Consider the following 26,424-nt stretch of genomic DNA (forward strand, 5'->3'; position numbering starts at 1 on the left):
ACAAGCGGTCCCTGAAGGACCTTCTCATACTGTGGGATGATCGTCAGCATCCTGGATGCTGATTCCACTTCCTGTCCTCCCAGTGTCGAATGGTCAGATTCAGTTTTCTGAAACCTGCCTCCTTCTCATCTCTTTTCTCTGAGAACTGGTCCTCGCTACCCTCCAGGGAGAGAAGCTGGTAATTTCATGCCTCCTTTTTTCTCTCGTTTTTCCACGAGAATATGAAAGTAGCAGGATAAAATAACTGTGCTCATTAAGTGATATTTTTAGAGGAGAAAATGATGGAAGGCTCGCCTTTTGTGGAGGTGTGTGTCTGCCACTATGAAGCAACATTTTGATCTATTAATGTACAATCAAAGCTGTAGGTGATGTTCATCATGTTACAGGACCGTCACCACGTTTTAATTACTCATTGGATTATTGAAGAGCACAGCAGCTGTCCCCCATGTTTCCACTGCTGCATGTCTTTGGGGTTGTGTAGCAACAACTGCAGGGTGACTGACTCTGCCACTCTGGCGGGATATCGGTCTACTGCCAAGTCCCTCCTGAATTGGTGGTAATTAGCCAGGCTGAGCCTTGTTTGTGCATGTGGACATGAATAGTAGCTTGTTATTTGAACATTAATGGCTCTGTGTGCAAGTGTGTGAGTTGTGTACAGCCCATAGTTCACCTTGGAACAGTGCCTCAGCAGCTGTGTGTCCTCTGGAGTGCTGTTTATGTTTATGTCAATGCATCCTCCTGTAATCATGTTTTAGGATGGCCCCCTGGGACGCCTGTGCCTCACAGTTTAACAGGGCGAAATGTGACGTCTGTACGTGTCAATACATATGATAATCATGCTTTTTTTAAAGTGTGACAGTTGGTTTCAAGCCACTGCTATTTCCCTCCCTTGTGGGGTGACTCTTGATTGAGAAAGTTTCAGCTTAATGGAGGAAGATGTCACAGAAAATAATTCAGAAATGACATCGTGGTTGGTACTTTTGCCTCAGCAAGAACTGGGTTTGCATGTGTTCACTGTGCTGTGGTCAGCTTTCTCCAGGTACTCCAGTTTCTTCCTACAGTCCAGAAACATGTATTTGGGGTTAACTGGTGACTCTAAATTGCCCATTGAGTGGTTTTCTGTGTCTGTGTGTTTGCCCTGTGATGATGACGTGTCCACATTTTTTCTGCTGTTGTCAGTCCAGACTGGCTCCAGAAACCAGCGGCCCTAAATTGGATGAAGTGTTATGAAAGGGTGGGTTTAAAGACCAAAAAATTGCAGCATACATCTTCTGTTTAAAAAGAAAAAGAGAATGATGTTCATAGCTGAAGATAGTCTTTAATGGTTTGACCGTGGTGTCTCCTTTGCTAGGACAAAAGTTCACCTGCAAAATGAAGTAACAGTGAACAGCATACAGAGACCATGTTAAACCCAATTGCCATCCATTAAAAGTTGATTTATTCCAGTGCTACTACGTACATTATGCATCATGTGGCAGTGTACACAGAACAATGATTGGGTTACATTTTCTTCAGTTTGGGTTTTTTTTCACTCTGTTATTGTTCAGCAGAAGTGTGTTTAGATGCCTGCTCTATGAGGAAAGCCTACGTCTCAGGATAAAAAGACTCTGGGATGCATTTATCACTTTGACTCATCTACCATCATCAGAAAAAACATCATGAATGTCCCTCACTTCTCCACAAAATATATCTTTTTTTTTGTTTTTGTTGTTGTTGTTGAGGAACAAAATTGGTTCACTAAGTATTGGAATTGTGTTTTTGGCAGGACTTTGTTGATGAGAGGATAAGGAGAAGATGAACTATTACAACAAAGTAAAAAAAAAAAACAACAACAAACCTGGATTGTTCTTCCCCCAATTGCCAAAAAAGAAAATAAGAAAAATATTTTTGGAGTTGCCAGAACTTCCAACTATTTGTGTCCTTCCCAGTTTTGTTTTTCAAAAGCACACATACAACATGCTGTGAATTGCACCCAGCTACCTTTACCCCTGCAGTTTGCACTGTTCCCCCTACCGCTTGTCCTGTTTAGTTTGGTGACGTCTACAATGAGGTCATATTTACAGGACACCCACCTTTGCTGTTCACAACCCTGCAGGCCAGAGCGTCTGTCAGTAAATTAGCTATTCTTTTTTTTTTTTTTTTTTTTTTACTTAACACTCTCCCTCTGTTTCTGCTGGCTGAATAAGAATAAAGTCCTTAACACCCGCACTGCAACCTCTCTCTCGAGACGACACTCCAGCATCTGTGATCCTTCCTGGTGTAACGGAATATTACACACTGAGTGCAAAATGGGACATGACCTGAGGTTCCCTCTGCCTCCCCCTGTCTTCCTGTTTTTTCCTGTTTCATACCGCTTGACGGCCTTCGCTGCGGGCCATTTGGGAAGCCTCTGTGTGTTGGGGACTGAAGATCTTAATGGTGACAGATGACAAACGTGACACTCGACCTCAGATGTAATGACGAGGTGGAAACCTCAGATTCAAAATGGCAGGTGAGGTCGTAATCAAGCAGATAGTCTCCCATTAGCCGGCCTGACTCGCGAGATGACACTGATTGAAACGTAGACTCTATTGGTGTGATGGATCCTTCCCTACCAACGGGATGGACTGTAGCACTGTATGACGGGTGGCGAGAGGCGGGGGCAGTAAAGAGTCATGCTTTATCAACTCAAGTTGAAAGGAAAGTAGCTAATATTCATGCTTGATTAAGTTCTACTTGTGGCAAACTGAATATGTCCTTAGATGAAGTGTTCTCTGGTCAGTCCAAAGCCTGTGGGAGAGTGAGTGGACTTTTTCACCACCTCACAAGGTTTGACTCACACCAGTTAATCCTGAAGCTGCTAGAAAATAATTAAAACCAAAACAAAATCTTGTTTATTTTCTCATTTGTTTAAGGGGCAATAGAGATTCAACATCTTTTTTTGAGTATCTACCATTCAAACTGCTATTAATAATGCTACCCCACTAACCTGCTTCCTTGTTCTATTGTTTACACATGCTTTGAGAAGATTCAAATTACCTGTCTAAAACAACACATATTGCATGTCTTTGCACCAATTTAGGAAGACCAAACAGGGTTGATGATACACTCCTGCAGAGAGTACATGCAGGTCTGTAGCACAGATTATATGATGATTTACATCATAACGTCATTGGTCTGTACAGTAAATATGTAGCAATCACTAGCTTGGCCAGCTGGTCAGCAAGTCACTGCGGCTCCCATAAAACTGCAAAATGGTCTCTAAATTGAACAAATGCAGGAGTGAGTTTGTTCAGCTTTGGATTGAGCCACGCCGCTAGCTGTTACAACACGAGCAGTAAAACCAGAGGGTCAAAATATAATGTTGCAGCATCATGGAGACCACAATGCTAAAGCTAATCAGCTGGCAAAGACGAGCTAAAGCTAATTTCATATTTACAGTATAGACATGGGCGTGATCACAGACAGATATTCAGCAGGAAAGCAAACACGGACTATCCAAAGTAACGACCACTCAGCCGAGTCTCCAACAGAAGGCATTGATATTTTATATTTATGCAAATGAAGGATGCTATTAAACAGTAATTCGATCTCCAACTAAGACAGAAGGCACCCACTATTGAGGATTGTAATTATGACAGAAATTTAAATCAGACACAGAGAAAATAGGTGTGGCAGAGAGAGACCTAAATTGGCTGTACGTGTAGTTGTGTGTGTGTGTGTGTGTGTGTGTGTGTGTGTGTGTGTGTGTGTGTGTGTGTGTGTGTGTGTGTGTGTGTGTGTGTGTGTGTGTGTGTGTGTGTGTGTGTGTGTGTGTGTGTGTGTGTGTGTTTCAGGCTGTCCAGGTTGTATGTTGCCATTCGACCTGTGCTGCCTGGGATTAGTTCCAGCATTTTGTGAGCCAAGTTTGAGTGAAATTGCAGGTGTGAATGTGTGTGTGTGTGGTCTGTGTGTTTCTCTTGTGATGTACTGGCAACATGTTCAGGGTGTATCCACGCCTTCATCCACAATAAGCTGGGATCGGCTCCAACACCACCCCAACTTATCGTGGATGAAGCGGTCTAAATGATGAATGGAGCCTGCTGATTGTGGATGTATGGACATAAACGTAGCGCCACTACAGGAACTGTTTATCGACAAGAGCTTTAATAACCTTTCTTTACCAAGTAGTCGTATCAGCATATTTTTCGTTCAGAGATCTTGAGATTGAAGTGCTTACTGACGTATGAACAATACTATATACAATGCCAAATGTCGATGTGGAGACTGGGCTGAACTTTGTCAATCTTTGAGGGATCAATTTACTATTTTGTAATCATTAACGTTTCTTCAGCACTTTTATTGTATCCTTTCAGGATTCTTCAGAATTAGGGTTTTTTTTTTCTTCCTCGCTGCATATTTTAAACAGGAAATACAATACAGAATCACATAACTCTTCAGCTTCTGCAACTCTAAAAACTCTAGGCATCCGAGTTAAAAAAGAAAAAAAAAATGGAAATTGGTAAAAATCTGTAAAAAATCAAAAAGAAAGAGTAGCAAACAGATAAAAGTGAACATAAGAAATCAATAACGTCGTAAGTAAATCAAGCCAACCGAGGAAGATTTTGATCCGTTATCATTTTTGCACTGAACCATGCAAAAGAGCAGGGTTAGTTTTCTCAGTTCAACCGGTGATGTGTGTCCATGTGGTCGCATGTCAGCAGACCTCAAGCCATGCCATTTACCAAAGACCACAGGAAGCTCTAATTAGTGGTGGTGAGAAAGGTAGACTACTACATATTTCATTGTTGTGTGTATGAGTGTGCAGCATTGAGCTAAAAGTGAACTTGTTTCTCTGACAAACACTCACAGATACTCTCTCACGCTGCCTCACTTATACTTACTCTCTGTACTTTTTCTCATTGTGTTAGTATAAATAGAAAAAAAAATAGTTTTCAAAACATTTAGAGTCGCGGTATGATGGAGGCAATGTTATGCATTACATTAAGACATTTTCTTAAAATTTTTGGAGAGGAATGTATCTGAAAAAGGAATGCAATGCTGTATTCAGACTGTTAACATCGTAAAAAAGCTCTGAAATTAGTAATTAAATAACCCTCTACTATTTATACATTCAGGCACTGAAAAATCACATGTCAATATGTAACTAAAAAAGATAGTCGCTCTCATTTTTTCCCTTGGTAAGAACAAGGAAGCTGATACCTTGAAGTTGGCAATTGTGTAAATTTTTCCTACCCAGTAGTAATGCCATATGCATTCCCTTTGCTATTCTTTTGTGTGACAATTTCCCCTCCCTCTTTAGTGCATTTTCAAACCCGGACCTGAAAGTCAAAGCTTCCATAGCCTCTCCTAAAGCTTTCACCCTGACCAATGGGAAAGAGTCCATGACACTAGTCTTTTGAAAGGGAAACCCAATGGTTGGTTTTGCTCTCCTCTCCGGACAAACAGGTAGACGGACAGATGGCTGGGCAGATGTCCTCCATGGCCTCAGAGGGCCAGCAGGTGAGCCGAGGCCCTCGACTCCGTAGACAAACTTCCCCCCTCGTGGTTAAGGACTCTCTGGTGTGATAGCCAGCTCTCACCCCAGCGACCCTGAACTCAGTCATTTTTTAACTATACAAGGGCTTTTACAAAAAAGCTAACTTGAACAGCCATACAATGGCTAAAACATAAACCATATCTCTACTTTATCTCGGTTTTTCAGTTGTTTGATTTTTTTTTTTCTCTTTTTCTTTTTTCGGATGCGTTTGTGTTTTTTCTTGACTTTAGTCTTTGTTCGCCGTTCTTTACGAGTAGCTCTAATCCAGCCTGTGCTGAGAGGCTCAGTCACAGAGAAATTGGTTTTTGAAATTTTTTTCTTGGGTATGGTGGAGAGAGGGAGAGAGGGTAGGGCAGGGATTGGGTTGGGAGGGTCAAGAGATGGGTTCGTTATTAGTCCAGACATGGACTCACCAGCAGATACAGAGACGGCTTTGGATGGGACAGATCGAGGCGATGCGTCGGTTTGGGGGAAAGGTGGAGCCCGGAGGTGATTAACGAGGGTTTGTCAAGGTTATCCGCTATCAGAGGAGGTGTGCGGTGCTGTGGAGGGTGAGCGCCGCCTACGGGCGGTGGAAGTCCAGGATCGCTCGGAGCGTTCGGAGCGCTCCGAGGCTAGCGAGGCGGGCCGAAAGCGGTGAACAAAGCCGTCCAGGAAGTCCTGCTGCTGCTGGGTTATGGCTTGGGAGATGAGACAGGGCAGCGCCTGCAGGCTGCCCGTCACCGAGTCTAGCTTGTCCTCCAAAGTGCCGATGCGCTTGTCCAGTTCCTCACTGCGCTCCTGCAGCTCTGACACCAGGTCATACATCACATTCTGGGTCTAATGATGGAGAGAATTAAATGTGTTTTGGGAGGAGAACGAACAGGAGGACAGAGGAGGAGAAAGAGGGCATAACAGAAAAAAAAAAAAACATTAAGAACTGTTACAAATTAATATTTACAAAAGTTACAACAACATTTTAAATGCTTTGGAAGGGAAAAAGGCTCGGGTATATTCAACGCCTGGACAATCTGTGTCTTACCTACTCGGAATGAAATAATGACAGGAAGCAGTGCGAGGCGAGACTGTATAGCTCCGGCGAGTCAGCATAGATTTTATCTGCCCATAGATTTAGCAACCAGCTTCCCGGTCCTTTTATAGCCAGCGAAGGTCTTTAATGCTTTATGGATTTACTTGACACAACTAATTCATATAATGAAATGTGTCTCCATTATTTAGGCACTTATTGTTCTGCAGTGGATGCAGCGGCAGCAAAAGCTATCTGCAAGATGTTCTCGTGGAAAAACGATCACAATTTCTTACTGTAAAAAATAAAACGTGTATGTGTGTGTGTATACATTGAACATTGCACTGATGTGTGTGTGTGTATATATGTTATTGGTTACTATAAAAATTTCACATAAATAAAGTTGAGAAGAAAAGAGGATTGCCCTGCTGCCTTTACTCTGTTATTGACATTCATTTTAAACGATGTGTCTACTCGTTCTCCCTGATAAATTTTGCTCTTGTTTTTTCAAGCCACATTTGCCCAGACATAAGAGGAAGGGTTTAACAATCGTACAAGGAAACCCATAATCTCGCTCAGATAAATCAAACAGAAAAAGATTTCTGTGAAGTAGTGAAACTATTTGTCCTTCCACCTCTGATATGTATATTGCATCCATTTCTATTGTGAAATTCATGCAGTAGTCACCAACAGTGTCCAAAAAGAAATACCTTTACATGCTTTCGTCATGCGTGCATCTGAGGAATCAGACACGATCTGTTTGCTGTGTAATCCATAAATCAAAGGCTTGCTTATATGTGCAGCTTGAAAAGAGTGCTGTTGAACTGCCGTCAGGCGTGCACAGATAGATCTGACCATTGAGCCCAGTGAGGGCAGGTAAACACACATTAAAAGGGCTGGCCTTCGAAAAATACACACTGGAGTTCAAATGCCATCCACATCAAATGAAGCAGTAGTCATGCATCTCCCTTTGAACCTCTTCCTCAGCTCGGGCGGGTCAGCTGACGTCTGTGTGGTGGGAAACAAGCTGCCTTCACCATCTCTCATACTGTTTACAGTGTAAACTCAGGGTCTTCAAGCTTCTGAATTTGTTTTTCACACAGAGCAGATTGTTCTGAACCATCGGGCCCGGAAATATGATTGCATGTGCAGTTTGATCAGTTTGCTTCACAAAGAATTACTTAATATATACACTTCATTAAGAATATATGTAATCTATCATCAAATAGTTTTTTATATAGTATTCAATTAGATTCGAATATTCTATATAGAAGTATTCTATAATTCTATGATTTGTTTTGTGAAGACATTTAGATGGAAATCAATAAACCTTCCCTATAAAAAAGAAACTATTCTTGGCAACAATATTCAGTTTAAATTCAGTTTTGGATATACTAATTAAAATGATGGGCAAAATCCATAGTGAATTTTGATTTTGTGAAGTAGAATAATTGATATATAGACTGTACTTTACATTGCACCCTACATAATTACAATAACATGAGTATTTGTGCTTTGTTAGTTTGGCCCTTTTGTACCACAACATTGTCCTCTTTCTCAGTTTGTAGTTATGTTTACTGAAGAAGAAAATAAACTATTGCAATCTGCTAAAATCACCACACATATAAAAAGAACAAGCTGCAGCCCAGTACGAGCCCTCTGTGGGTTTATGAGTGTTCTCTTTCATATAACATGACAAAATGTAACGCCCGTCGACTGCAGCCACTTATAAGTTCACTGCTTGGGTGAAAACTTGAGTGTAATTCTCTGAACACGTACCTTTGCCAGGTCCACCAAGGTGTTAGCCTGATCATTGAGTTTCCTCTGCTCCATCTTCACACTGCGCAGTCTGAGTGAGGGCACAGGGAGGCGTAAACAGGAAAAGGAGGGAAGGAGGACGAACAAGAAAAAGAGGAGGAGGAGGAGGAGGAGGAGGGAATAAGGAAGGACATGGTAGGAGGGCATTTTGCAGGAGGAGAGCATAGAAAGGTGGGTTGTTTGAGTCATAAGGGGACAGAGAAGATCAATAGAGAGGACAGAAGGAGGAAGAGGAGGCACAACACATCTTTTATCAGGACTGTTTTCTCATTGATGGCATTGGAAAAGTAAAAGACATGCATTGTATGAATATTTACATATCTATATGTATACATACGCAGAAATATATATGTATATATATACATATAAGCATTCCTGGTCTTGGTCAATACAATACCAACCAAAACATGCAAAATTACAGAAGCATACTACAGTCATTTTGGAAAAGACATAGGCTGTTTTTATCATGTTCAATCTCTTTCTCTTTTTTTTTTAATCATAACAAGATCTTGATCTGACTATTCAATATTGCTTTAAGCTGGAGGCAGCAGCAAGTATTTATGTTTGAATGTGAAATAGCCTTGATACTAGGAGATGATCTTGCTACAACCTAAAAAAAAAATTGCTTTTTGACTGAGAGGGAAAAATAGGCCTCGTTTAAAAAGATTTTTAAAAAACAAAATTTTGTTAATATTTTGACTTTTACATCAAGAATGCAATATGCTTCCATACAATAAAATCTCAAAACTTGTTTCAAATCAAAACATTCCCATCTCTTTCCATCCAAAATTAAGACGTTAAAAAAAGGAAAAAGATGGCATGCCCTTTGTCAGTGCTGCACACATCTCAGTGGTAAGACTTCATTTATACACACTGGTCATTCAGTTAAGCGTGCAGTGACCATGACTGATTTTGTGCACAATGAGACGCGGGGACTTTATGTGTGTGTCAGCGAAATGTGCATGAGCCGACGTGTGTATGTGTGCAGATGGCACAGATAAAAGATGGAGCTTGCAAGAAATAAACTGTCTGATGACACTGCCGAACATAAGGCCACACAGACATTTTGCGTAACGTAAGCAGCGATACGGTGGACATGTTTTGTGATGCCATCAACATTGTGCCTCCTTATCACTAATCAAATACTTTAAGGCGCAGTCAGAACTGTTTAAGCTGACGTGAATAATGTGTCATTGTTGTGTCAGAGTGCGAGAGGGGACGAATTTCCCTGTTCTGCAAATTATGAGACAGGATGACATCCAAGGGCATTTATTCATGTGCAAATCAGTATATCAGAGCGGAGTGAGCCTGCTCGCTTACGGCTTTATCTCTGTGGGAAACCATCTCAACTTGTGTGTGCCTGTTTGCTCAGCTTTGTTATCGCTGGCTGTCGAAGAAAAGGGGCTAAAAGCTAAAAGCACTACTTATTAGTGTAACACAATATGAGGACAATTTCTATCCTGCGGGGGGAAAAAACCAAAACAATGTCTATGACTTTCTGTGCTTTGTCATCGATATCGTGTACAAATCTGACGTCATATTAGAAAGGATACAAAAGATAAATCAACAGCAATCATTTCAACCTCATTACCCAGCGTGCTCGTATGTCATCGGGAGTGGAGCACGAGTTCTGTGGATGCAGGTTAATATAGCCCGCAGAGCAGCTATATTAATCATGGGCAACACTGATACACTACATTGTAGATGATCATGAACTGCTCGCCAGGCCAACAAAGCCTCAAGCTCATTCTGTACAAAATGCTGTTTTTTTTTTTTTCACTCCATACAAAAACCCTTGAAAACTACTGACACGTGTGGTAAAATGTTGATGCTCTTCTTTCATTCCATTCAAGGGAGAATGGGAGGGAGAGGGAAGTAAATGGAACATTAAGGTAAAGAAAAATACCCCCCCTCCCAAAAAAAAAAAACAAGTCAGCAACCAGCTTTTTTTTTCTTTTTTTTTTTTTTTCGGTAACAAATGCTTTTTTTTCATGCATGTCAAACGCAGACATGGAGAGGAGGAGGAGGAGGAGGAGGAGGAGGAGGATGTTGAGGAAACAGTAGGAGGAGGATACATAGAAGACTCAACTTACTTCTGAGCTCTGCAGTGATAGAGCAAAACAAAGACAGAACACAGTACAGAGTTTTAACCCCACAACATTCACGAAACGAGTGAAACCATTACACTTCTCACTGTAAGCACGGGGTAAAAGAGGGTCGGGGCAGAGGGGGACGGGGAGGAGGAGGGGGAGGAGGAGGAGGAGGGGGATTAAGAAGGACCATTACACTAGTTTGCATCGTGTGTCTGTGAGTTTGATGAGCCTACGTTTGAGCGTGTGACCTTGTGTGAGCATAACAATCAAGTGAATTGTAAGGAGAACGTCTCGTAATACCAACAACAAGCTACATTTTATTAATACAATAACAAGGCAACTCAGAATACAGCCTGGATATAAACAATGACTTAAATAATTGTAACTACATGTTGTTGTTTTTTTTATATTTCCCTTTTGTTGGCTGGAGGTGAAGGATTCACAAGCACATCACGGAGGTCACGCGTCGCGCAGGACTTACTGGTGAATGGCTTGGAGAAACTTGCGCTGGTGTTTCCGCACCTTGGCGTGATCTATCTTCTTGACCAGCTTGGTGTGTTTGTAAATGAGCCATGTTTCCCTGAGTACATTGGCAGCTGTGTTCTTTACCTGTGAAGCAATGTTGAGAAAGTTATCGGATGTGGCTGCTTCTTGTCGTTTACCTTTATCGCCACGTGACACAAAGCAGGGAGACCTGAGACTGCATGCAAATCATTAAGTAAATTTGAAGAAATGAAAAGAAGCAGTGTACGAGGAGAAGAAGGTGATAAAAGTGTGAGCCAACGCAGTTGACTTTAAAAGGCTTCTTTTTTTTTTTTTAAATGACTCAGCAGATTTGCTACTTATGTTTATGACAGTACAAAATGAGAAAAGATTATTATTACCAACCAGATGTTTTCCACTGGCATTATGAAGAGAAATTCATTTGTTTGAACATTTCCACAAAGTCTTTATTTATAGTGTATTTTGTGATTCTCACAGATTAATTCTGGACGAGTTTATATTTGATTGCAACACTGAAGTAGATCTTCCAGGTGTCTGTATTTTACTTGAACATTTTGTCCTCTCCCTATTGTAGTTACAAATCTTTATTGTCTCGCCCGACAGTTTCACCGTGGTTCACGTTGAGAGAGTGGACGCCACAGAAATGAACTTTCCATGTAATTACACGGATTTACATTATTTTAATGTGAATAATAGTGTTTTATATAAATTCCACCTAAGTTATCGGTTTTCTTTTCGTTCTTCTTTTTTTTTAAAGTAAGTTTGTGACTAAAAACTATGACACAAGTTGAGCCATGAGCTCTGTCATTGCTCCACACTGATAAACACAGTACTACAATAGTTATAATCTATGTGGCTGTACGTATGTGTAAACATGTGAACATATTACTTTTTCACTTTTGCATTTGAGTACTTTTCAGAATGTTTACTTTTCCATTATTATTATTATTATTATCATTATTATTATTATTATTATTATTGTTAATGTTATTATTAGTTGTTCAAATTAGTCCATTTTAACAGTCTTTTACACGACACCAACCAAGCCATGTTTCAGGGAGAAAGTTAAACATTGACGCTTGTAACATTGCTGCTGCTGTTTCTGTCTTTGGAGAAAGCACGGCTAGTAAAGTTAAACATTTTTAATATGAGAGAAACTAACCTGTTTACCCCCCTTCACAGTTACATACATTGTAAAGAACCACCATGATGCTGTGACAGTGTAACTCACTCGTTTGCAGAGTTGTGTGTCCATCATGAAGTTGTGGACATGTTTTTCAGCCTTGGTCAGCTCCAGCTTTCTGGCCACCACTGCAACCACCAGCGCAGTGCAACCAGCTCCCTGTTGTGATGAGACAGGGTCAAACAAGCTCTGAGACATGTGCTGAGGCATGTTTGTGGTTTTACACTGCGAAGATGAACGAGAGGAACGATGAGCAGTGGCTAATTCCAAATTCACACGAAATGGTAAAGTGCTTCCATCTGTTTTTGAAACGCCAACACATCTTTGATTCTTTCAGTGGGCTCAATAAGTACATGTAACATCAAGTAAATAGTGAGCAAAGAGAGAGGGAGAGATTTATATGTGGGATAGGAGCTGTTCTACTAGTTCCTATCACTGGAATTAATGTGAATTAAATCTAAGCCAGGCTTCTAATGCAGACATACTTTGATTTGTTTTCATACAAAACCTAAGCTCAGTAAAGATGGAAAGCAGTGACAAAATAACCAAAACAGACATTACCTGTATTAAGCAACTCACTGAAACTGAGGGTATTTTTAGGCTTTTGCTTAGTTTATGGTGCTAAAATGTTTTTTTTTAAATTAAGGATTTTTTTTAAATATCTGAAATGTGTGAAGTTGTGTTTTTAGAAAGGATGCAACATGGATTTTTGGTATTTGAGAGGAGGTCATTTGGGAGGAATTGTTGTGTTTATGTACCTGTAATATGGCACGTTTATGAATAACTAGGAATAAAGACAGCATCTAGATAATATACACATGCTTTGTAGAGCTCTGTGAAGCCAATTTAAGCTGCTAATCATGTTTCTTTTTGGTGTATACTGTAATAACCCAACACAGTTAAAGATAAAACACCTAAACTTGACTAACAAGCTTTCACAGGGAAGCCACTACCCCAGTTACTACAGTATACACGTGATAAAAAGGACGTCTATAGATAATGTTGACATTGTGAACTTGATAATGTAGTAACACATTTTTTTGCTCCTTGCGTGTTGACAAGCAGCTGTTTCTTGTTCTCATAATAAAGCTGCATGCTCAGAAGTTGGATTATTTCCATTTGGCATTTTTCCTTGTTCCTGCCGAAATTGACCATAGTGCTGTGAAGACCTATTTTTTTTTTCCTGACAATAACAAACAAGAAACAACAACTTTATCAGTTACAAAAAGCCTGGGAGGAAGTTTAGTGACTTATGCCTCTGAGTACGAGCAAAAAATAAGATAGAAGTTATTTGTTCTTTATTTTTCACCAAAATTACTGCAATTTTGAGTGACATCAAGTTTCTGGGAGCTCACGACTTCCCAGTTACTCATGAAATAGTGTTTCGAAAGAGGAAATGCAGGTTCAATATGAAAAAACCCCAACATTGTTTCACAGTGAATGGGTATAAAAAGTGTAGCTCTGAATGTTCCGACTTTATTTTGGCTTTTATTTCTAAACTTTCAGCATCGGACACATCTCATTGCTTGATGGGTAGTCACCACTTTCCTGAACATATAAAGGACAATCTTCAGTTTAACATAGAAATGGTCAAGTCATTTCAGCAGCAGCGGCCTGCTGCTCTTCTTCGCTGATATAAAGTGATCCTCAGTGGTGTCAAGTGAAGTCAGAGAGCTGCTCGGCTGCTGCTGTGACGAAAGCCAGAGAGTGAAGAGGAGGGCGAGCGGGAGCAGAGGTGTGCATCGTGACACATATTTTTAAAGGAGGACACGTTGAAAGTGGCACTGTTAACGTCAGCCATAACATTATGACCGCTCTGTTTATCAGGCTCGCTTGTAAGTGATATTGGAATTCTTAAAAATTTCAATCATATTGATGATTTAGGGATGTTTCGGAGGGGAAAGGGGGGGGGGGGGGGGGGGGGGGGACACCATGATATCAGGTAGGGTTTCTGATATCTTATAATTCATAATCATTTTAAGTTTTAGTGCTGTAAATATCGAAATAATTTTAATAATAAGTTTAATGTTGATTTCTTTCCTTAACGTAACTCTTGATGATAATAGTATAAAGTTCAGTGTCCAGAGCAGTTCAGGTAAAACTCACATTTATCTGAGTGAAGACAAGAGGAACCTACCATGATCCCTGTAAGCAGACACACGCCTTTCCCACAGTACGTGTGCGGTACCATGTCCCCGTAGCCAATTGAGAGGAAGGTTATCGAGATCAGCCACATGGCTCCCAGGAAGTTACTGGTCACTTCCTGTTTGTCATGATACCTGAAGTAACGAAGATAAGCAGAGGTGGGAGACACACACAGTAAGGAAGAGTGAACATGTTCTCCGGGCAGCGAGCATGCTGAAGACCGACACCGTGCTGTGTGATCCAAACCAAAGGGGGGTGTGGTGTGTGTGTGTGTGTGTGTGTGTGTGTGTGTGTGTGTGTGTGTGTGAGAGAGTAGGTGGAGGAGAAGGGGTGTGTACGTGTGTGCGTGTGTAAGGGGGGGGGGGGGGGGGTGGTTGGAAGTCATGACTTAAGGTAAGATGTCTCAGATACAAATGCCACCTTGGCAGAGAATATAAATAAAAACATCAATCTGTATTCTTCCTAACAACATTGGAGGAATATTACATTTTGCCGTTCTCAGGCTGTTATTACATTTTCTCTGAAAAACGTTTACTAATCGGTGGGGAAATATAAGCAAATGTGTCACTTTTGATACAAGTCTAGTGAAATGCTTTGCGGGAATGTATCTTATTGTTAGTGTGTGTCAGATGTTGACATGAGTGACGTGAAGGGACATTAAAAAAAATGGGTCTGAGGCCAGATCACTTACTCTGGTCGCACCTTCGCAAAACACACACAAAAAAACTTAGCAACACAAGTCAAACCCATTTTAACAGCTCAACACATGTGCTGTACATCAATTCATCCAAAAAAATGCATAAACTGCTGCATGAAATCACACGAATAGTGTTTTGTTTTTGTCACAGTTTGTTGCAAATCTTTCCACAGAAAAAAAAAATGGTGTGGCAATGCTAATCATCACTTCAAACATGCTGTTTGCTGAAAATAGCTGACAGCCATGCTTGAATTGTCAGTCCAAAGGCCCCTCTTGTGTATGCAAAAGACACTTTTATATTGAGAAGAGAAGACGACGTACAAAGCTGCATTGAGGATGACATTCCCATACCTTTTTTCAGCAAGACAAAAGTCCATCACAGAGGCAAATCTGCCTCATCCACCCACCCACCCTCATTCAACTCGTCTGATTATTCCCAATGGGCTGTCTAGGAGGAGATCAGATAAGAATTCATTGTGGAGGTAAAAATTAAATATTCATTAAGCACCGTGAGACAACATCTCACTAACATCCTTATGACAAGACAAGGTAGATTGAGTCTAATTTCTTGGGATTTTGTCAAGGCTTTTCTGAGAGGGATTCTGGCCGAGCCAATCATGAATTTCCAATGAGTTTGAGCTCTCCAGGAGTGGCCCAGCGTGTGGCCTCGAAATGACCAGAACAATCTCCTCTCGTGAGTGCACAAGCACTAACTGTAATTTAAGGCTAGTTTCCTCTGGGGGGAGGGGGGAACAAGCGGTGCCGTTTAAAAGAAAGGAGAAAAAAAAATCCCACTCCTTCTTCTCCTCCAAGACAGGTCATTGCTATCAAATGTCATAGCTTAACTAATCATGCCTTCTGCAGTTCTTCGGAGTCCCACTCTCAAGTTTCTATCCATGCTTAAAGTCAGGGGAAGGGAAGGACGGGTCATAGCTATGAGCATTTTTGTCCCACAAAATATCAAAACGTGTGTGGTCTGTGGGATTCAAGCTTTTTCAGTGACATGCAGAGAAGCAGTCTGTACAGTACCATGCAGGAAGAAAAAAGATGTCTGCATCCTGCATGCTTCAAAGCCAGTATATTGAGAGCAGGGAAGCGATGAGAAAACCGGGGCTTTATTAGGAAATGTGAACCACCTCTGACAAACGCTGCAGTATTAGCAGGTTAGCAGGAATGCATGTCTTCTTGGACAGGCTTTCATTTGTAAACTGTGCGGTAAAGGATTGGGTGAGTAACAAAAGAAGAGGCTCATTGAATTTGACACCCCTGTCTCTTTTACCTGCATCCCAACACTTCACCAGCTGCCCTTTGATCACTGCCAGGGGGCTAAACTTGATCAGCTGGCTAAATATTGTAATTACAAGTGACTAGTATGTTAATTTCATTCATCTTGTCATCAAGGGGTGCGGAGAGTGAGTCATGTCTTCAAGGCAGGCAGAAACGCGCTGCACCTTTCAGCACAGGGAGTGAGGTATTACACTATAATACTGTGGGCTTTTCTCAATTGTTTGGATGTTCCATGAATATGCTTGAAAAAGTCCAGAAAGTGCCATTGTCTCCCATTTGACAAGCTAGTTTTATTTATTTTTTTAACAGTGTGTGTGTGGCTATACATTTTCATTGCACATACTCCTTCTCGGCTCTGAAAAATAGCCGTAGACAGCAGTACGGGAACAGAGACAGAGGCAGAATTGGGGAGCTAATCGATAGCGTTTTAAGGCTCTCAATATACTGTGTCAAGTTTTGGAATAGCATGGAGAAGAGCTGGCACCACTTTCAACCTATTCCAGGACAAGAGGTATATAATGTCATGAGCAGTTCGTTTTATTCCCCACTGTAAAATTCTCCCTGACAGACACTCACAGCAAACGCTTTATTCCCCAATCAATTACTCAAACATTTCAGAGTTCAGCCAATACCGATCCAAGTAATATTCTAAATTACATCTGAAGGAAAGCTGCACTTCTTTGATGAGTGAGAGGAGAGATTAAAATGTACCAAGGACACCGAATGGGTAGAGTCTAAAGTTCCCTCAATTAGCAAAGCAGGTCAAAAACACTAAAAAGAAACAGTAACATTGTCAGCAGCTTCTCAAATACGTCATTGTTCATCAACACATCTGCCCTGTTCCCAATATCCATCCTGTTAATGTGCATTTAATAAACTAGTAGTCAATTTCCAGTCATTTGGTTTGTTGTCTGATGAGCTAAAATTAAAGGTGAGAATTAAATCAGTCACAGCTAAAGAACACAAATTATCTATATATACACAATAGTAAAGATTGAACCAGTGCGAATGGGCCACACTTTCCTTTATCACCACGCATGTACCCACGCACGCACAGACACACACGGAAGCTTGCACACACACAAGCAAACTATGAACATTCATTTGAATTTTTGATTGAAAAGACAACTATATGCGATATTTCTGATGCATAAGCGCTAAACAAATTAAATATTACTGTGACTGTGCTTCAATCTTACGTCCACGAGAAATTGTGTTATCGACATTTAAAAAAACTTGTCATTCTTACAACTCCATCCTCTTCACATCAATGAAATCTACACAGCGTTATCTCGATATCGATGTAAAGAAAGCGGGATATTAATTCTTTTTACGACTGTGTTCTGTGCCCCCAATAAACAAACACGTGCTTTAAAATGGGGGAAGACATGTAAAACCAGTTTTCTTCACAATTAATTACATTTCAAACTTCCTATCAGAGGACCACAATCCTGCCTGTGTGCGCCACACTCCTCCACCGGGCAGCTCCTCCAGCACAGCAGAGGATTTCCTTCACACTGAAAAGCTTCTGCTTAACATTCTGCAGCTATCGCCTGCATACAGTAGCGGCACAGCCTCAATCCCCCTTCTGCAGCAACAAGCCCAAATTAAAAAGATTTCTCTGCTTGAAGTGCTCGTCTTACTGATAGAAATGAGTTGGAGCACTGGCTGCGATTGCATGGGGACAAATATGTCGGGATGTTCCTCTGGCAGAGTTTTAGTTGCAGTAAACATGAGCAGATTAAACACAAATGATGACCTAATTGAAAAAAAAGAAAAGCAAAGAGTTTCTCTACAGAACAGCCAATGTGCAAAGCAGGGAAGGGAGCAAGCAGCAGCAGCAGCAGCAACAGCAGCAGCAGCAACCTCCAAGTGGACCGCATCTATTTGACCTTGTGTATCCGATCTTGCACTTTGAAGCAAGAAGACAAAAATGCCTATAATTCCTCACAATCATCAACAATAAGCTCCTGATACAATTATTTAGGATTGTATCCAAGAAATGCAATAAATAGTTCAAAAACAATTATAAAAGAAGAAAAAAAGCAGTGATGCCAACAAAAATAGGAAGGAAAAGAAAAACATAAAAAAAAGCATAGCCTTTATAGAAGGATGGAAGACATAGAAGCTCCCGACCCTAGCCCCCTTAAAAAGTTCCCATCTGGTTATAGTTCAAGTCTTTTTAGAGAGAACTTAACCTAGATGATGGAGGCACCAGAGGATATTCTATTTCTCTTTAAATTAGTTATTCAGTTGTTGTTTTTTTGATGCAATAAGAAGGTGGTGTGATGTTGCGAATCACAGCTGAGTAAAATCGTGGTCTGTTGTTAAAGCCAGCAGATGTACAGTGGAAACCTCCTTGTTGAGGGAGTTTTTCCTTTCCACAGTCGCAAACACACCTGCTTGCTCATGTGGATATGTTGGGCTTTTCTATTAAAAAAAAAAAAGTACCACAGTTTGTGAACACTCCAGTGAATCACTGGTGGGGTTGGATTTCAGCTCTCCTTGGTTTTCGTTTCATACTATCTTTACTTCTGACAACATTTTTGGCGACATAATAAATTTAATCTTAAATTTGAAAAAAAAAAAAAAAAGGAAACCGTACAGACTGTAAAATCATTCATGAGCTAACAAAAAATCCCTCCAGTTTAATCTGACTTTTCTTATCAGGCGCTTTTGTTGCAGTTAAAACTAAAAGGTCTTTGACATGTCTCAAGCTAATTGCCATGAAATTTGCAGGACACAGTTATATCTACTTCAGGACATAGTTAACTTTTAATTCCTTCACTTATCATCTAGTGCCTACATCAGCTCATGAAAGATTTCTATCTGTCCCTCCATCCATCCATCTTCTTGCCCACTTATCCTGTTCAGTGTCTCGGGGTGTAGCAGCCCCACTGCAGTGTGGCAGCGTCACAATATGATTTTGGAGGGGTCCATAATTCTAAATGTTATACAGGCTCCTCTTTTAGAGACCTGCCTAATGTGAAACACTGACTTTCTTTGCCTGTACTCTTTCCTTGTAAGTCAACTGAATTTTTTTTTTTTTTTAAAAAGGCTTCCATTCACCATAGGTAAAGGAGATGTACTTATAAAATATAAAACATGCAGAGTGCAAAAAATGTGCAGCCATCTTCATCTCCTGGCTTTGTGCCTGAGTTCAGCTCCGTTCAGTGAATTCTTAAACACACCCGGGCAGCCAAGGGGCTCAATGTCACAGTGACTCTTCGTCTGAAAACCAAACATGGAGGAGTGGCAGTCTCACAAGTTGTGTTGTAATTGTGCTTTTGCCAATTAACACAAACTAAACCAACTGGAGGCTTCCTGCACGGCCAACTTGGATTGTGACACTGGTACAGCTTTGATACATCTTGTGTGTTTGTGTCTCATCTATAGATCGATCACAAGAAAAAGACTGACAACAGAGCTGATATGTCCTCTCAGTTATTATTATTTTTGTATATTGTAAAAGATGCTAATAATAGAGCTTATCAGAATGATTAAGCACAGGGTTTTATACCCTGCTGCTAAAGCCAGACCTCTCTCTGACCTGCTGCCATCGTCCTTCCTCATCTACAAGCTGACCAGACAGGAGTGCTGTTCACGAGGCCTTTAATCTCAATGTTTCAGACCTTATGTGTCTGGGGAGGTTATCAGATAGAAGGTGTCCTATTACAGACAGTTCATCGAATTAGGCCAGAGACCCCCCCCCCCATAAAAAAAAAGAAAACGAAAAGAAACTTTGCAGTGAATTGACACTATAGTTGTTCTCCATCGCAGATTGGATTCTGGAGTCTGAACTGAAAAAAAGTCCACATAGTCCCCGCATCACTTCTGAAAAAAAAAGGTTTTCCTCTTCCAGAAATATACTGCTCCATTTGTTGCACGATATAGGGCATCCGACCTTCAGGACACACACACATACACACACACACACACACACACACACACACACACACACACACACACACACACACACACACACACACACACACACACACACACACACACACACACACACACACACAAGCACACACGCACCTGTCTTTAAACACCACCTCCGCTGCCAGCTCAGCATATTCTCTCATCTTCCCAGTCTTCCCAATGCACTCAGCACATCACAAAATGTGCTGTAATCCTGCCCACAGCACCATGTCTGGCTTTATAGGATGATCGTGCATATTAGAATTAACTGCCTGTTCACCCACAAGCAGGGGTCCCAAACAAACACCAACTTCAATCAAGCTGTTTCCCCTTTTCTTGCTATTTCTTTACTTTACTTTGATACATCAAATCTCTCTACGGAGTTACCAGAGAGCATCAGTGAGTCAGTGAAGAGAAGCGATTCTTCAGAATCACAGAGTTTTGAGTTTTGAGCTGTAAACAAGTGTGGGTCATAACAAACCTGCAGGAAGATAAAGTAATTGCTCAAGTGCATTCTTGTGCTACAGTAAAACAGTAACAGTCGCTGAGAGATGCCATTATCTTGAGCTGTTTTCAAACAAAGAACAATATTGATTCAAGATAGTATGTGTGTTACAACAAGAAGCATGTTCACATCCCTTGTTAGGCTGATGTGTTTTGTAGCTTCTGAGCTATCAGCAACCGTACAAGGACTGAGCATTATTTTATTTTTTTAAACTTTATCAAAGAAGCATTTCACACCGAGGAGATTTTTCCTCTCTTCTGTGAATGTGGTGTCAGGGAAAAGCTCTGTAGCCTTCTATCACTTTTATTCGGACTGTTATTTTATGAGAATGCCAGTTTTCTTTGTTCTTTCTCTCTGTCTAAATATTCGATACACCTAATATGAGAAGCAGTAAGAAAAGTTTTCACTCAGACATCTGATGTTCTTACTTGTAGAGTTAGACTATTTCTCAGACTTGCTTGGTCTTTTATCTATACATTTTGACTGGAGACTTCAACTTCAATTCAACAAGTTTGCGTCTGCCTTGAAATCAAACAGGCATTTGGTTGTCGTTTCCTATTTTAATCAACAGTAACTTAAAACAAACAATGACGCTTCTGTATTTTCTGGGCCGATTTGTACCAGGAGGCTTGAAACAGTAAAGCTGTAGAAATTACCTGAATATTTCATGTGAACCTGCGGTTGGTGTTAACAAGTTCAAGTTGCACCGGTGTGAATTTCTCCGGTTAGACATTCGGACAGCTTGTTCTTGCCTCGGCTGTTTGGATCTCGTGGCTAAGCGATGACACAATCTGGATGTCAGACTTTGGGTGCAGGTGAAGCCGACTCGTAACTCAAGCCTGATATTCTGCTGCTGCGCTCGGAGGGAAAGTCAACTAAACTTTCCGAGAGCCTGTGTTTGACATAGCCCACAGGTATTCTGGATAGAGCAGGGCGAGAAACGGCGGCCGAGCATCACCTCAATATAAAGCATTTTGTTTGAGATAACAGAGTCAGAACAGGAGAGGAAGAGAATTGGATAACAGTTAAAGAGGGACAAGATGAGTGAGAAAACCAGGGAGGCAGGCAAGGCATGCATGCAAGTGTGTAACGGAGTTTGGGCTGGATTAGGCCTGCTTGTTATGGATAAAGAAAGGCAAAGGGACAGGGAATCAGTAGTGGATGAGGAGAAACTGCAAAGCATGCCACGTTAGATGGGTACAGTAAGAGATCTGCACAGGATCACAGGATCAGTCAGGAGTAAGAGAGAGAGGGAGGGAGCTTTTTGGTAGTGAGGGAGAAGCCAAAAGAGCTTAGTTAAGGAGCTTAGTTGAGGTAGGTTTGCTCTAAAGATTGGCTGTATCAAGAAGGAAGGGAAAGGGGGGCAGTGACCAGTGTTCAATCCATGTACTGAAACATTACCATTTTTCCCATCTGCACCCTCCCACCGCCTGTCTCCGTCTCCCTGGTTTGTGTGTCTTTCATTCCCCCCATCTAGGCATTTTCCAGGGAGACTCCGTGTTCGTCCAATCTCACACCGTACTGCCCTTTGATTTAGCCAGGAGCGTGGTCAATGTGACAGTGTAACGGCGCATTTAACAGGAGATACAAGTCACACACAGCACTTTAGGAAACAAGCGCCTCTTTATTTTCTCCATTTCTTTGTTTTTGGGTTGTTGTTTTGTTTGGGGTTGGGGTTTTTTTTTTTTTTGGGGGGGGGGGGGGGTTGAAATGATGGGATTGAAAAGTAAACATGAACCTTGCATGCTGTTTCAGTGTTTACTAAAGGAAGAGGGAAGGGAGTGACAATAGGCTTATGGATACAAACAGAAACTAGAGACACTGCATTCAACACAGAACAAACTCCTGTTTCAAAGGTGTCTCCGTTTAAGTGTGCAGCGACGGAAAGCAATGCTCTCATTTACTCTCCTAGCTTTGAAGGCTACTTATATGCATCTGGCAATCGAATGCTAGTACACAATATTGTTCTCTTCATGGATACCAGACCCTCTTTTGGTGACAAAAAACAACTGTCTTCATCTTCAGAGAAAGCTCTTTTAGGTAGAAGCAACAAAAGTCTGTGGGAAACCATTATAACACGGTTCAATTAATTTCGTGAAGGGAGACACATAATGAGATGGTAATGTGAGAACACAAAGGACAGAAAGGCTTTTGCTCCTCAAAAATCTTTGGAGTTGCTGCTAAAAAGACTATGGATCTATAACAATTGCATAAGGAGAGGAAGAGGGAAAAAAATGAGAAAAGACAAATTGCCCTCTGGCAGGACTCGTGAAGGAGACTTGAAGGAGTTGCTCCATTTTAGTACAAATCTCCTCCTCCTCCTCCTCCTCCTCCTCCTCCTCCTCCTCCTCCTCCTCCTCCTCCCTCAAAGCTTCTACCAACCTGACGCACAACCGTTAGCAAAGAGACCCTTGCTTCAAAGTGCTGTTCACACCGTCAATCTCTGCTGTGCTCCTACAGCCACTAAAAATCTGGTTTCTCAGCAGAAGAATGGCGGCACTTTGACACCACCTCCAGGGCCTACATCCTCATGCTGCTTTGAGCCTTTCGAGTTTGAAAAGTACTCATCAGTAAATTTGTTTTACAGGGGCTGCCCATTCTCCCCAGTACCACCCCCACCCTCCAACCCGACTCAGGGCAGCAGTGGCGCCAGCTCAGTGAAAAAATGGTAAGTTGGTTTTTCCACGGCTAGAGAACGAGGACTCACATGGTATCCCTATGGAGCAGCATAGTGGGGAAATAGAAAGTACAACAAAACATTATACAAACACACACGCACACACACACACACACACACACACACACACGCACTCACGCACACATGCACGCACACACTTACATATGCATGTATGCGCCCATCCAAAGTAAGGCACATAACATACAAACAAAAATCTGCCAAAATGGACACGTCATCCTGAAACTGAAGCCAAATAACTAAACATGCACCAATCATGGACAGTCGAAATAGATTCTGAGTTCCAGACTGAACCCAGCATACACTGAGTTTGGCAGGTGCAGTGTCACATGGTCATTGCTGCTGTTTGTTTGCATTCCTGTTTTATGAGTAAAAGGGCCCAACTGATGATAATGATGCTACTTTTCTGCCTCTGTATTGGTTATGCACTCTCACACCTGTCATACTTTATTATTTCAGATGGGCTGATTCCCTTCATAAGGTTTAAATCCATCAGCCAATTTTTGGAGGTGCTGGAGGTCTGAGAGGATCCAGGGTCAGCAGTGAAAAGGGGGAGGTTAGTGACATGTTAACATGGGGGGAGTTAAGAAGAGGGATACAGGGAGGAAGGAGGGGTATCCTGAGACAAAGCAGGCAAAGGGAGAATATTATGCATCTGTTGCCACGACCTGGCGGAAAGGGTGAAAGAAAAGCTTTCCTTTGACCTGATGCTCCACTTTTATGATGTAGCATGTACAGTAGAATATTGGGTCTGAAAAGCGTTGCTGCTCTAGATCTTCTACCCTCCACCCACCCTAGTCAAGTCCCCCTGCCACACCAAGTCTGCAAAAATGGCTTTAAAACATCAAAGCTAGCATTAACAGCTCATTTCCCTATGCAAATGCAAAACGAGAAGAAAGAGAAAGCTTTTCATTCCTCCCTGCCCCTTTCGTTTTCAGTGAGAATCATTGCTGCCCCCTTGAGACCCAGCCCGATGCGCAGTCTTGGGTAGAAAACGGGTTAGGGGATCCTGGGGGCTGCTCTGCATTACCAAAACAAACCATTCAGCAAACAAACAATTAGACACTCATGAATTATGGACAAGCCATCTAAAATAGCAATAAAAACAAGGAGTGAGAAGTCGTGAAGTGAGTGCTGAGCTAATGAAACGTATGTTGGGGTGTTATTGTTATTAAAGACTCGGGCAGTGGTACAGTATGTGGGAATATCGATGTATGCCTCCCTGCCACATGTGTAGAGTATTTACATGTAACATGTTCATGACTCAGCGTTTTTCTGTGGACGGTTGCAGGTGAGCGACAGAAAACAAAGCGACACTGAAAAGCATGGGACAACAACAGAGACAAAAGTGATAGAAGAAAAGGTGTCTAGTAATCCAGAACGCACACTGGTGCCTCGGCCATTTTGTTTGTCAGTTTGAACCCAACAACATCCATTATTCATAACCCTGTGTTTACCTCTCGCAGACACGCACAGTCCATGCAGCAATGATCCAGGAGGATATACTGAACACCAGCAGAACAGTTCCCGGACAGATGGTCATGAGAGTCTTCATGACAAAGCGTGTGTTGAAGTTGATCTTGTTGAGGGCGCCGATGCTGCGGGACGAAGCGTCCGTGAACAGCTTGCTGTGGAGCAGCATGACCCTGCCGATCAGGTAGAGTCTCAGGAACATGGGGATGGAGAGGATGATGTCCACGTCAGCATCAGCCACCGACGGCGTGTAGGTGAAGGCCAGCCGCGCCGTCCACGTGAAGACGTACTGACCCGGGATGGGATGGATGGCACACACCAGCAGCTCCAGCACGATGAAGAAGATTCGCTCATAAGTCATGGCTATCCTCCAATCGTCCGCACCATTGTCGACCATAAACAGCTGAAGCAAAACAGACGAGGGAAAAGGACATGTTGATTCACATTTTAGCATTATATCATAATTCTTCCTAAGAGTAGGAAGTTAGGAATTAGAATGGTGGGATTTTTTTTCTCTTATGGGTTTGGAATGAATCTTAATGAATCATTTTAACTTGTTTGAAGGTAGCTGATGAAACATTCGATTCTATAAATACATGTTCCTCATTTCAGCCTGTATTTAGTTATTTTAATCATAATTTATTTTCAAAAACTGAAAAGAAAAAAAAAAGTCCTCTTTGACAATGGCATCCCCTGACCTCCCGACCCACCACACTTTTCTCGTTGATGTTTAGCATTTTGTCTCAACAAGAAAGTAATTAATAAAAACACATGTTTAAATCGTCTTGTTCTTCGTAGTCCAACAAAAAGTCTGCTGTGACAGATCAGCTGCATCGTGGTGTTTTTTGTTTTTTTGTATGTAATCTGTGTTATAGCCAAGGTTTGATTCATCCAAGCCAAATCGATCAAATATTTTACAATTCTTTCTCATAGTTAACCTTTTTATCCCCCCAAAAGCCCTGCTTCTTTCCACAGTGATGTTATCAACATCTCTCTTGTAAAATAACCAAAACAAAGCTTTTTTTAATCCAGCAGCAAACTCACCTGGATTTCCCGGGCATGGTACATTATTATAAGTCCAAGCAATTAACAGTGGAAAGGCTGATAAGGCATTTCAGTGCAAATGAGTATGAAGATTCCTGCGGTAAGACAAAAGGAGATAAAAAATATATTAGAAAAAAATAACCACGTGTGCACATAGACAGCAAAGCACGTGCATCTGAACACTTTTACACACAAACAATGTAGGTGTAGGCGCTGCCAGAAAATATCTATGGACTCTGTTCTCTATAATCTAAACTACCAATTAATCAAACCGCAGCACTAACAGGAGGACTTTCCACTTAATGGTAGGTGCAAAAAAAAAAAAAAAAAAAGGCAACACGAGCATTAACAAAGGTGGGGCCACCACATTGAGCATTGCCCGTGATAAATAGACCAGCTGGATGTTTGCATCGTACTGCTGTTCATGGGTGTGATTGTGTGCGTGTATATGTACACAGGGGCCATAGATCTCGGAAATGAAATCCTGTACTACTCAAATCCCCTCTCTAGGTTGATAAAATGCCAGCTGATA

The 26,424-nt window shown here is 41.4% G+C and overlaps 1 protein-coding gene across 1 annotated transcript in view; it reads right to left on the reverse strand.

Moving 5' to 3' along the window:
• Nucleotides 1-6,031: 6,031 nt before the first annotated feature.
• The window catches only part of kcnn1a (potassium intermediate/small conductance calcium-activated channel, subfamily N, member 1a), a gene marked incomplete at both ends in the record, with an annotated part of 51,380 nt that continues 30,987 nt past the window's right edge, over nt 6,032-26,424 (reverse strand). Inside the window, 8 exon segments of the mRNA XM_080503405.1 lie at nt 6,032-6,337; nt 8,304-8,373; nt 10,917-11,044; nt 12,171-12,281; nt 14,260-14,401; nt 24,833-25,251; nt 25,893-25,936; nt 25,939-25,987. Of these exon segments, the coding sequence (XP_080359531.1) occupies nt 6,032-6,337; nt 8,304-8,373; nt 10,917-11,044; nt 12,171-12,281; nt 14,260-14,401; nt 24,833-25,251; nt 25,893-25,936; nt 25,939-25,987 (1,269 nt within the window).

Source organism: Blennius ocellaris (assembly GCF_963422515.1).
Source record: "Blennius ocellaris genome assembly, chromosome: 10".
NCBI lineage: Eukaryota > Metazoa > Chordata > Actinopteri > Blenniiformes > Blenniidae > Blennius > Blennius ocellaris.